The sequence below is a fragment of the Fukomys damarensis genome, unplaced genomic scaffold, assembly GCF_012274545.1.
Source record: "Fukomys damarensis isolate Sample0158 unplaced genomic scaffold, DMR_v1.0_HiC HiC_scaffold_2, whole genome shotgun sequence".
Classification (NCBI taxonomy): domain Eukaryota; kingdom Metazoa; phylum Chordata; class Mammalia; order Rodentia; family Bathyergidae; genus Fukomys; species Fukomys damarensis.
In genome coordinates, this window is record NW_022900914.1 from 12,867,781 (window position 1) to 12,880,304 (window position 12,524).

At 36.3% G+C, this 12,524-nt stretch overlaps 1 protein-coding gene across 1 annotated transcript in view; it reads left to right on the forward strand.

Moving 5' to 3' along the window:
- Nucleotides 1–2,226: 2,226 nt before the first annotated feature.
- Birc6 (baculoviral IAP repeat containing 6) overlaps nt 2,227–12,524 on the forward strand; it is a 189,449-nt gene continuing 179,151 nt past the window's right edge. Inside the window, exons 1-4 of the mRNA XM_033762215.1 lie at nt 2,227–2,248; nt 3,659–3,840; nt 5,694–5,831; nt 10,599–10,792. Of these exons, the coding sequence (XP_033618106.1) occupies nt 2,227–2,248; nt 3,659–3,840; nt 5,694–5,831; nt 10,599–10,792 (536 nt within the window). The remainder of the gene's footprint in view (nt 2,249–3,658; nt 3,841–5,693; nt 5,832–10,598; nt 10,793–12,524) is intronic.

The window sequence follows — 12,524 nt, forward strand, 5'->3', positions numbered from 1 at the left end:
TAAGCTTAAACATCTTTTTACAAATAACTTCTGTACAGAGTTTTTACAAGCAATAGTACATGGTGTAGGTTATGTATAAGAATTTTTGCCAGCTGCGCATATTGACATGAGCCAATGATTTCAGTTGCTCCTGAGGCTGAGGCAGGAGGATGCCAAGTGAAAGATCAGCCTGGGCAAGTTAGGGAGACCCCGTTGCAAAATTGTAAAAAGGCCTGTGGGTGTAGCTGGATGATAGGTTGCCTAGCAGGTATAAGGCCCCAAATTTGAACTCTCAATACCACAAAAAAAGCAAAAGCAAAACCCCACTGTTAAAAAATAAAATATACTCTGGGCGTGGTGGTGTATGCCTATGATCCCAGCATTTGGGAGGCTGAGGCAGGAGATGTCTCTGAGTTTGAGGCCAGCCTGGGCTACATAGTGAGTTCAAGGTCAGCCTGAATTATAGAGGGGGACCCTGACTTACAAAACAAAAATAAACAAAAACAAATATAACTTTATAGCCAAGTTCCCCTCCCCTCCCTACTCCCCTTCTCTCTCTGTGTTGAGCAGAGCAGAGTGACTCAGACTCTCTTGAAAACAAACATTAACACATGTATTTTCAGACATTTAAAACTCGCAAACCAGATAAGTTTTTGTTGCTAGATTATGCCAAAATTAGTGCTGTTTGCAAATTAACACTACTACAAAACAACTATGAGCCACAGCATATGAGAGTGAAGAGGTTTTCATACCTAGTGATACAATCAGGCTCTAAGATCTCTTGGTTTCTTCATCTCTATGTGCTTAAAATTGTTATTCTTGTAACTAAACATAAATGTTGAAATTTATTGTGAAACTTGTGCTTTTTTTTTCTACCTTGCATAAATGTTCAATTTTGGGCCAGTCTTAAGTACACATGGATTTCATTTTTAACTGAAATTGGAAAATTTCTGTCCTTGGTCTTGTTACTTATTAATTAAGGAAGGCTTATTATTTAACTTGTAAGAAGATGAACAGTTTTACAAAATGTCCTTTGTTAGTTGTCGAACACTTTGCCTCACAGAAATCTGGATTTTGTGTGTGTGTGTGGCAGATAATTAAATTTTCTCCCCAACATATTATCGGGCCCTTTCACCAAACCTCTCAAATTTCTTGAGCTGAGTAAAAGGTTAGAGAAAGGGAGAGTGGGTTGAGTAGTCTTTCCTCAGAATTCACGTCCACATGGAGCCTTATGATGTGACCTTCCTTGGAAATAGGGTTTTGCATATGTAATGGTTAAAATAAGCTTGTGTTTGGCGGGTGTTAATGAAGATGCCATCCTACTATCTCCCCCCTCTGTGTAGCGTGTCACTGAACATTTGTGAATATCTTTCCTAACTTGGATCAGAAACCAAATAACCAAATAACCAGCGGTATAGTCATGGTTTTATGCATGATGCTATTGTGAGCCTGAAAGACTTGTTTTTGTTTTTTGCAGGGTTGGGGATTGAACCCTGGACTTTGGAGCATGCTAGGCTATTGCTCTACCACTGAGCCATACCCTGGCCTGAAAGACTTTGAAAGAGATTATTTAATCACTGTCTTATTTTATGTGCTAGAAATGCAGAGTATTAAATTTTAAAAACGTGTTGATTTTTTTTCTCATTTTCTCTTGAGGTTTCTTTAAAGACATCCCATAGAATCCTAGGGTTGTGTGGAAATCCATTGGAAAACCCTGGGGATTCTCCCATTTCATATTTATCTGGGAAAATTTTTAACGAAATTAGGATTTTTATAGTAGGTTAACTAATTACACATGTCTGAAGCATCAAAATAGTTTGTAATTTAAAAATTTATACTTGTTTTAAAAATTATCTCTATGAGGCTTTGCATTTGAGTTCCTATGATTTGTAGTATTTCTTTTGGTTTTACCTAGTGCCTAGATTTGCTAGTACATACCTTGTTTTACCGTGTTACAGAGATTATTCTGCTATATACTAACGTGAATTTCTTATCTCCACACCTGGGACTCAACTATAGAAATTACATGAGTTTTTTTCTTATTTTATGTAGATAGTGGATTATTTTTACCAATTTTGTAATGACTTCAAGGTATTAGAGCCCAACAGGTGTATAATAATTAGGTTAAGAGAGGTAACCCTAGTGCTCCTTGATTATAACTTGTTTCATGGTGGATTTAGAGATTGATATGTAGAGCCCTGATTTATTTATAGTTTTTTTCCTTGTGAATCATTAGCAGGACTAATAATGAGTGATCTGTGGACTTGTGGTAAGAGTGTAGAATGGGGTATATTGGCATCTGTATTGCTTGCACACAGAGAAGTTTCCTCTTTAATGCAATTCCAGTTGGTCATTTTTTTTAAAGTCCCTTTACCGAAACTCTATATAGAAGAAATTATGTACATTAATCTCCTTGTAAGCTTTTTAATGAATTTAAGTGTAGAAGTGGATATTTTTTGTATTTTGAAAATTGTATCTGAAACTTGGTGTCTGTTGCTTAAGTGTTTTGAAATTCTCAGTCTGAGAAATTTGGTAGTGTATTCATTTATTCTGTTAAAGTTCTTTTCTGATGCTGACTTGACAAGAATGTCAAGGAACACTTATTTTCAGTGGTAGATGACTGTCTTCCCAGTGGTAGTTCAGTTGGAGGCTTTACTAATTCTAACAGGTTTTAAAAATAATTTCCATAATTTTACCCCAGATATAAAGCCCTTAAAAACTTTTGAGGTTATTTTCTAATTATCTGTACTGATTACATGCTCATTGAGTTTTGTAGTAAATGACAGAAATAGTTAAGTTTTGTTTTGTTTTGTTTTGTTTTGGTACCGGGGATCAAACTCAGGACCTTGCGCTTGTGAGGCAGGTGGCAGCACCATTGAGCTAAATCCCTGGCCCAGAAATAGTTAATTTTTAAAAGTTTTGAACATTTTTGTTTCAAAATTACTTTGAATGACTTGAAGATTTCAGAAGTAGCACGGTACAAAGAACTTCCATATATCCTTGGCCAAGTTCCACCACTTGTAACTGTTTCACCACATTTACTTCCATACACACACTACTTTTGTTCTGTTTGAAAATAGAATACATATATCATGTATCTTTATCCAATATTATTTATGTTTATTTATTTATTTATTTATTTTTGAGACAGGGTCTCACTATGTAGTTGAGACTGACCTGGAACTCACTATGTAGCCCAGGCTGGTCTCGAATTCACAGCAGTCCTCCTGCCTCGGCCTCCCGAGTGCTGGGATTACAGGCATGCACCACCACACCCGGCTTATGTCTATTTCTAAGAGCAAAGATATTTCCTTTTATAACAGCAATGTAGTTGTCAAATTTGATAATTTCACGCTGACATTTTATATTACCTGTTGACAATTTAAACAATATCCTAATCATGTTCTTCCCAGCAATCTTATTCCAGTCTAGGATACAGCCTGGAATTAAATATTTAGTTGCAATGTAATCATATTTTTAAATGAATTCTTGGTCTTAAAATCTTAAATTAAATGTATGATCTTAGCCAAAAGACCAAGAAGCAGTAAAATTCTTCTTTTTTTTTTTTCTGGTACCGGGGATCAAATTTGGGACCTTGTGCTTGCAAGGCAGGCGGCGGAACCACTGAGCTAAATCCCCGGCCCTAAAATTCTTAATTGAATTTTTGTTCTTTTAACAGCTAAACCAGGTGGACAGGTGAAATGTCAGTATATTTCTGCTGTGGATAAAGTTATATTTGTGGATGATTATGCAGTAGGGTGTAGGAAGGACCTTAATGGAATCTTATTGTTAGACACTGCTCTGCAAACTCCAGTTTCAAAGCAGGATGATGTGGTTCAGCTTGAACTGCCTGTTACAGAGGTAAGTCAAAATAAGTATTTAATGTAATCTCCAATCTATTAGACACTAAATGAAATAAAGCACATTTTGTAGGTACCTCTGATTCATCAACTACAGCTTTAAATCTTTTTTGAGGGACTGGGGCTTGAACTCAGGACCTTGCACTTGCAAGGCAGGTATGGTGCCACTGAGCTAAATCCCCAGTCATTTAAATGTTTTTTTCTGAATAATTAATTAAATATAAATATTTTGAAGTGGTATTTTAGGTGTGAAATAGCACAGGTTAAACAGCCATAACAGAGATCCCCCAGTGCAGTGGCTTAATAAGCAGTTTTATGTCTTTCCAGTAACAGTCTAGAGCTCAGTGTGGGGCTGACTGTGCTAGCTTCAGCACTTAGGTTATCTTGTGAGTTCTGCATTTGCTCCAGATCTCATTATTTCCCAGCCATAGGGAGAGGGAGGATAAAAGGCCTAGGGAGCCAGGGGATCTTTCTCTTTTTCCTTTCTCTCTCCTCTGACTTTATCTTTTCCTTGCTCTTTTTCTGTCTTTCATAACAGTCCATATCTTTTTTGTATTCTTTCAGTTAGGTAAAATTTACTCATGTGTCTGTAACCAAGCTGAGAGAGTAATGGGTAAAGAAGTGTTTTTTTTTTTAAACCATATAAAAACCAGAAGTCTATATATTAGTGGAGAACTAGCAATCTTGGCTATGTGTCATGTCTCTTAATAACCTCAGTTTTGAGTTTTAGCATGAAGTATTTTTCCATAGTGTTAAAATTTCATTAGTTAATTTAAAAAATTATTAGAAGTACACGTTTGCTGTACAGAATGAATACATCCATCTTGGGGAATTGGTACATGTACACATCTCTTAAGTTTTCTAACTGAAGTTCTTTCTTTGGGTGAAGTTCATGAGATGAAATTTGAAAGTATTCTGCAAAGTAATTGGGGTTTGTTCCATTTTATTTTATTTATTTATTTTTTGGGTGCTGGGGATCAAACTCAGGATCTTGCACTTGCAAGGAAGGTGTGATGCCTCTGAGCTAAATCCCTGGCCCAGTAATTGGGGTTTGAATTAAGTTGTAGGATATAAAAGATTATAGTGCCATGTTCTCTAATAAAGTGAGAAATTATTTGTTTTACACTCAGTTGATTATATTGTTTTGCATTTGGTGGATTGATATGATGAAGTTAATATAATTGGTATCATATTTCCCACTTTGAGGACATGCAAAGGTCTGTGTGTAAATTTTATTTTATTTTTTATTTTTGGTTTTTGAGACGGGGTCTCACTATGTAGTTGAGACTGACCTGGAACTCACTAGGTAGCCCAGGCTGGACTTGAACTCACAGTGATCCTCCTGCCTTGGCCTCCCAAGTGCTGGGATTACAGGTGTGCACCACCACGCCTGGTTTGTGTGTAAATTTTAAGCACAATATATTTTAAAATGTTTCCATTTTTCCTCTTTGGGTAGTTCTTTTTGTTTTTGTTTTTGTTTTTGGAGACAGGGTCTTGTTGTGTAGTTCAGGCTGGCCTTGAACTCATTATGTAACCCAGGGTGGCCTCAAACTCAAGGCAATCCTTTTGTCTCAATCCTAAATGCTGGGATTATAGGTGTGTGCTATCACCCTTGGTCTCCTATTTTTCTTTCTTAATTTGGTTCATTATAACTATTTTATATTGAAACTGTAATGAGTAGTATTACCCTACATTGCTTAATCTTATTTAATTTTATAACACCCCTTTAAATCATCTGATTGATTTGTATAAAAAAATAAAATGTAAGTTTTGTGTAGTATGTCATAATCATCACAAATTAAAATATCAAGGATCTGATTTTAACTTTGTTTTGTGATCATCTTTTTTATTTAGGCACAGCAGCTCTTATCAGCATGTTTAGAAAAGGTAGACATTTCTAGTACAGAGGGTTATGATTTGTTCATCACACAGCTCAAAGATGGTTTAAAAAACACATCTCATGAGACCGCAGCAAACCACAAAGTTGCTAAGGTAAGAAATTTTAAAAAATTTACCATGTTCAATATTTTAATAAAATCCTTTCACTTTTTGCTTATCCCTCTACTTTTCCTTCAGAAATGTTCTAGTTGTAGATTTTTTCACAAAATGTACTGTACTTAGAAGCCACCTCAAAGCTGAAGCTTTTTATGGAAATTTAACTTTAATTTGCTTATTGTGCTTCAAAGGTTTCTGTGAATCTGAATGTCTGGCCCTCTGTTGGTTGAGAAGCTGGTGAAAGAGACTTACTAGTTAGATTATAAGCTCCGATGACAATGGAACGTATCTTTGAAAATGAGGCCATTTTGTGTTTTTTGTGACAGGGTTTTGTGTAGTTCATCCTGGTGTTGAAATGGTGGCAGTTCCCCTGCCTCAGCCTGTCTAGTGCTGATGTTATAGGTGTGCCACCATGGCTAGTTTGAAATTGATTTTTTGGCATGGGTGAGAAGTCTGTAGGAAAGGGTTTTTTGAAGTAAGTCTTTGGATATATTTCATTAGTTCTGTAGTTTTCTTTTAAGTCTTAATTTTGGAGTTGTGCATGTAAATGATGATATATTCATACAGTGGAATGTAATACATAGAAAGTTTCCATACTAAGGGTAATCAGGAAAAGTCATTTTCCTAAAAGTAATTTTTTAATTAATAAGTACCCTTTTCTCTAATACAGTTGTATTTACACTTAAATATTGTGGTATACTTGAATTAGTGGCAATCCTCCTATGTCAGACTTTTGAGTGCTAAGATTATAGGTGTGCACCACCATGCTGGGATGGATTAATTAATTTTTGAGAGCTGGTCTTGCTTTGTGGCCCAGGCTGGCCTTGAACTCTTGGCAGTCATCCTGCCTCACTCTCCCCAGGTGCTGAGATTACAGGTGTGTGTCACCGTGCCAGGCTTCATTGAATTTAATTTTGTAGTTGTGTCATGTTTTTCTTAGCCTATACTTCATTGATGGGACTTTTTGTTTAAGAAAAACATCCTATGAACTTCAGCAGAGGGAAATGGTTTAACAGGTGTTTGAGAACTGAAAAAAATGAAAAAGAAACTAAGGCAGTGGTGGCCGCCTACCTGTGGCACGTGTGCTTCATTGGGCACACAGAGCCCTCTCTGTTGGCACACGAGCTGTGTTGCCCCAGCATTGCCCAGCAGCCAGACATTCAGGTTTGATTGCAGTGTTGGCACCTTGCAGTAAGTACGTGGGTTTTGGGTTGGGTTTGGGCACTTGGTCTCTAAAATGTTTGTCATCACTGCTCTAAGGTAACAGAGATGGTCACTATAGGAAAGAGTTTTCCTCTCAGACTGGAGAAACAAAGAGAATAAGGTTAAGATTATCAGAACCTAGAAGCTAAGATAATAAGCTCTGTGGATTTCGGATTCAGATTTCTGAGGAGGAGCTGTTTGGAGGAGGTCTTGTAGGACTGGGACTCAGATCTCTGAAGAAAAGTACTGTGTGCCTGGTAGGAACTCTTAAGAATGCTCTGTGACGCTGGTTCTGGGGAAACCAAAACAGAAAAGTGCTGAGGGTGGAACAATGAGCTGCTGCCATCAAGTCCTTTCCTAAAACAATTCTGACTTCAATGACTTGGAATAGCAAGGAACAAGTGGGCCCCCATCATGCTTTACAGTTTCCCTCCTGTTCTCCTATTGGCAAAACCTGCAGCCAGAAAACTGTGCTTTGTCCCAGTCCCAATGTGACAGAGCCAAGAATTAAAAGTATAGGTCAAATGCCTTCTGCCTCACAAGTGCAAGGTCCTGAGTTCAATCCCTGATACTCCCCCCCCAAAAAGTGCAAGTCAAGAGAGTGAGAGATAAGGGTAGTGACAGGCACATCTCCCTTGTAGCTACTCAACATGTCTATAACCAATTTCTGTATGCATTTGAACTTTAATGCAGCAAAAAGATTATACATAACAAGATGTACTTTTTTTTTTTTTTAAATGAAGATCATCTTTCTCCTACCCCTAGGGTTGGGATTGTGAAGTTTTATTGTTCCTTCTAGATAAAAGCAGATCTTTTCACTAGTTCTTAAAGTACTGAAAACTATTTGACAGAATTTCATATGCCTACCAGCTATCAGGGAGTTTGTTGATTTGCTTCAGAAAAGATGCAGTTGAAGTCACCATAGTTATTCTTCAAGATCATTTTACATTCCACATAGGCCAAACAGGCCAGTTAAATTGGGATGAGATTCTTTGATTATCCATTACTTTTCTAATAGTGGCATTAATCTCAGAAATTTTCTTAGGAATGTGGTGTTGCTTTGGTTTAATATCTTTTTTTGTGGGGGGCACTGGAGATCAAACTTGGGACCTTGCACTTGTGAGGCAAGCGTTGGAACCACTGAGGTAAATCCCTAGTCCTTGGTTTAATGTCTTTATGGAGAAGGAAATTTCTTGAGTCTTCTTCTACTGGGCCTTTCCTACTTGAATTGTCCTAAGAGAATAGCAGTGAGTTTATGTCGGAATTTTTCCACTTGTTTATTCTGTATCTCTTTCAGTTATGTGCTCAGAAATAAATAACTACAATATGGTCTCTGGACCCTCAGCTCTCTAAGACTCCATTAATTATGTGACTATCCTAAGTTCTCTCTCTTACTGGTGATCATGTTGATATTTTAGATCTCTTTAGTGTCACTTTCTTGTAATACCTGAAAGTCTTCCCCAGTGTACTCATGAGGAGTGAATATCCCCAAGTCCTTTTGGGGAAAGCTTGGAGGATAATTAATATTATATAGTTGGAATATTATTGTAAGACTTTTTCAAAGGGAGTGAGCCTCCTTTTCAGTGAAGTCTTTGATCTGTAAACACTTTAAGCCTAGAAACTAGGAGAGAGGTTTCCATTCTTCTTTTTTTTTCTGCAGAATTAGAGAATAAGCCCCATCCTTATTTTTCAGAATGTTTTTAGTAAAAGCGCTACCCCTAGTATAAGCCCCAGTTAAGATTGTCAGCCAGACAGATGCACAGGATAGGCATATTGAATTATAAAATAAAATATAATTAAATGTAAATAAATATTACTAACATTAATATTTAAAATAAATGATGATATACATTATAATTAAGTATTTGTAAGTACCCAGTCGGGTATTTTTGGATGAGCAGTAAACATCTGTGTAAGTGGATGAACTAGACACCTATTGCTGAATGACCAATTGGAGAACAGACATACCGCCCAAATATAAATCTTTTTATTTTTTATTATTTATTTATTTATTTATTTATGGTACTGGGGATTGAACTCGGGTCCTTGTGCTTGCAAGGCAGGCCACCGAACCACTGAGCTAAATCTGTGGCCCCAAATATAAATCTTAATTCACGCCATGAGTTACATTGGACATACTTAATGCACCCATGTGAAATAGACATTTTCTGAATTTTGGTGCCTGCAATGTTTTGTTGCTTCTCTGTGGCCCATCATTCTTAACTGTCGTTGTTGCCACTCCTGTCTGGTAAGTCTTCAGTTAACTCTTGATTTAATGGAAACTTTGTAAGGCCTCACCTAGAAGAGGTTATGGCTTGGGTGAAGAATTCAGGGGATAAAATAACTAGCAGCTATGTTGCCAGTGCACTACAACAAGACTATAAGGACAGGAAGTGCTCATTTAAGGAAAGTTCTATTGCTAGACATGGGAAATTCAGGGTTTGGAGAGTTAGGACTGTATTCAGAGGAAGACAACATGACTTTTTTTTTTCTTTTACTGAGTTTATTGGTTCATTTTAGGTATACAGTGCAGTTACATTCATTATTGGGATCTTGTACCTTTATATGACAAGTGTTCTAGGGGACATGACTATTTGAATAAAGGTAAATTGTTTATTTGAATAAAGGTACATTGTTATACATTAAAAAAATACCCCTAAAAATAAGCCATCCTTTGGGGCAAAAATTAATATAAGACTTGGTCTTATTTTTGGGGAAATGAAGTAATCATTTTTTTGGGATGGGGGGGAGTTTCAAGCTAACTCATTCTAATCACACAAATAAGTGGCAAAGTTGTACCAGTTAGTTTTTTTTTCGGTACCTGGGATCAAACTCAGTTCCCTGCACTTGCAAGGCAGACGGTGGAACCACTGAGCTAAATCCCCGGCCCCTATACCAATTAGTTTAATCTTACCATAATATATACGTACATCAAAATATTATACTATGCCCCATTAATTATACAATTATTAAATTTTTAATTAAAAAATTTTTATGCTGAAAAGGGCAATATAAAACTAGACTATTCATACTTTTGTCATGGTGGTGTTTATAATTTAGACTTTTAGCAGTTTTTAAATATATAGCATGTTACTATTATCTTCAGTCACCAATCTGTGAAATGAGATCACCAAAACTTACTCCTATTTAGACTTTCGTACCTTTTGATCAGTATCTGCACGCCATCACCTCAGCTTTGGTAACCACCTTTCTGTTCTCTACTTCTAGGAGTTAAATTGTAGATTCCACATATAAACTGCAAAATTTGCCTTTTTGTGCTGGGTTTATTGCACTTAGCATCTAGGCTTAGCTGTGCGTCACAAATGATGGGAGTTTTCTTTTTAAAGATTGTATGGTATTCCCTTATATGGATATACATATTCACTTACTGTCTTGGCTCTTGAGTAAGACGATTTATCTTTTACATAATGGCCAGTTTCTGTTATAGATGAGTGAAGTGATTTAAGGTGATAAATAGTTCTTTATGTGATAAAGTTAACTTTTAAGATTTTTGTTTAAAATTGTTGAGTACATTTTCCTTATGTTCTCATTTTCTTTCAGTGGGCCACAGTTACATTTCATCTTCCTCATCATGTGTTGAAGTCCATTGCCAGTGCCATTGTAAATGAACTCAAGAAAATAAATCAAAATGTTGCTGCCTTACCTGTGGCATCCTCAGTGATGGACAGATTGTCTTACCTCTTACCTAGTGCACGTCCAGAACTTGGAGTGGGGCCAGGCCGTTCTGTAGACAGGTAGGAGCTTTGCTTAGTAAGAGAGGGAACAATGAGATTGAGGTACTAGTTTTCACATTAATTAAAAATTACTGGAAACTTTGCTTATGATTTTAAATACTTCAAAATATTGTGAAATTGGCTTCTTGTTTCTCTCAAAATACTAGAAGTACTGATTTGCTATTATTAAAATACATAGTTTAGTGTCGTAAACATGTTTGAAGTAGTAAAATTATTTTGAAAATTCTTGCTTATAATATTTGAGTAAACGTAAAAGTTACAATTGTTCAATATGTAAGAATTATTTTGTCATCGACTTTTTATGACTTTTGAGATAAACTGACATGTAAAACATATGTCTTAATTTGAATAGCAGGAAAGCTCTACTTACCTGTTTTTGATAAAAAATAACGAGAGTTAAAAATCAGCAGTACTTTTCAGTTACGATTTTTATGTTTTGTGTCCTTAGAGTTAAAAAAATCATAGTTTAGCCATGTGGGGCAGCACACACTTGTAATCCAAGCACCCAGGAGGCTGAGGCAGGAGGAAGACTGAGTTTAAGGCCAGCCTGAACTACATAGCAAGACCCCGTCTCAAAAACCAAACCAAACCAAACGAAGCATACTAAAACTTAAAAATGTTACAGTGGCTGGGTGTGGTAGTGCACGCTTGTGGTCCCAGCACTTGGGAGGTGGTTAAGGCAGGAGAATCACTGTGAGTTCAAGGCTAGCCTGACCTACATAGCAAGACACTGTCTCAAAAAAAAGAAAAAAAATGCTATACTGAAATGTATAACTTTGGTTTGATCAAATGGTCATATGTTCCTTCCCATGTAACATTTTACATTTTCATGGGATTTGAATTGTAAATACATCTGTATTTTTCTGAAGTATATTTAAAACAGGCTGTGTTGCATTTTACTAAAGACACTACTGAGCGAGCTCCTTTTTTACTTCTACTATCTTAAATGACTCATTTATTTTGAAGTATTTATTCTCTTTGAGCAAAGGTGACTTTGTTTTTATTTGTGTTGATGAAATCATTCTATTGCATAAATAACATCTGTTATACTTCAGAAGAAGCTTTATATTCTAGAATAATATTACTATCTGTCTTTTGGGCATAATACAGAGAACATAATTTTTAATCTGAATATCAGGTGGTCAGTATAGTGGCTAACATTAAAATACTCTTTAAAATGTGTTTGGAAAGGGGATAAAACAAAATATGTGATTAGAGCAAATGTGATAGAGTAATGCCTATCCTGACATTATAAATTGTCAACCTTGAAGAGCTTTTTCTTTTTTATAAATGGTTGCATGCTTTCTAAAGAAATCATTGTAAGGTATGATAAATGTTACATTTTAGGCAGTGGACTAATTCGATGAAATTTTTATTGTTTCGGGCATGTTGAATATCCCAAAATTAAAATTCTGGTGTAATCTGTACCGTTTGTTTGTTTGTTTATATTTTTGTTTTCTGAGACAGGGTTTTTCTGTGTAGTTAAAGCTGGCCAAGAACTCACTGTGTTCCCAGGGCTGGCCTCAAACTCCCAGTGATCCTCCTGCCTCAGCCTCCTGAGGGCTGGCATTATTAGCTTGTGCCACCACGCCTAGCTGTGTGTTTAGAAGAACTGATGAACTTGGGTCTGCTGTAGGTTTAAATTTTAGAGTTCAGTGGTGATACATATGACTAAATGAGACTGGTTTTCTGTCTTAAGACTGATCCCAAAGACATCCATAATCTGTAAATG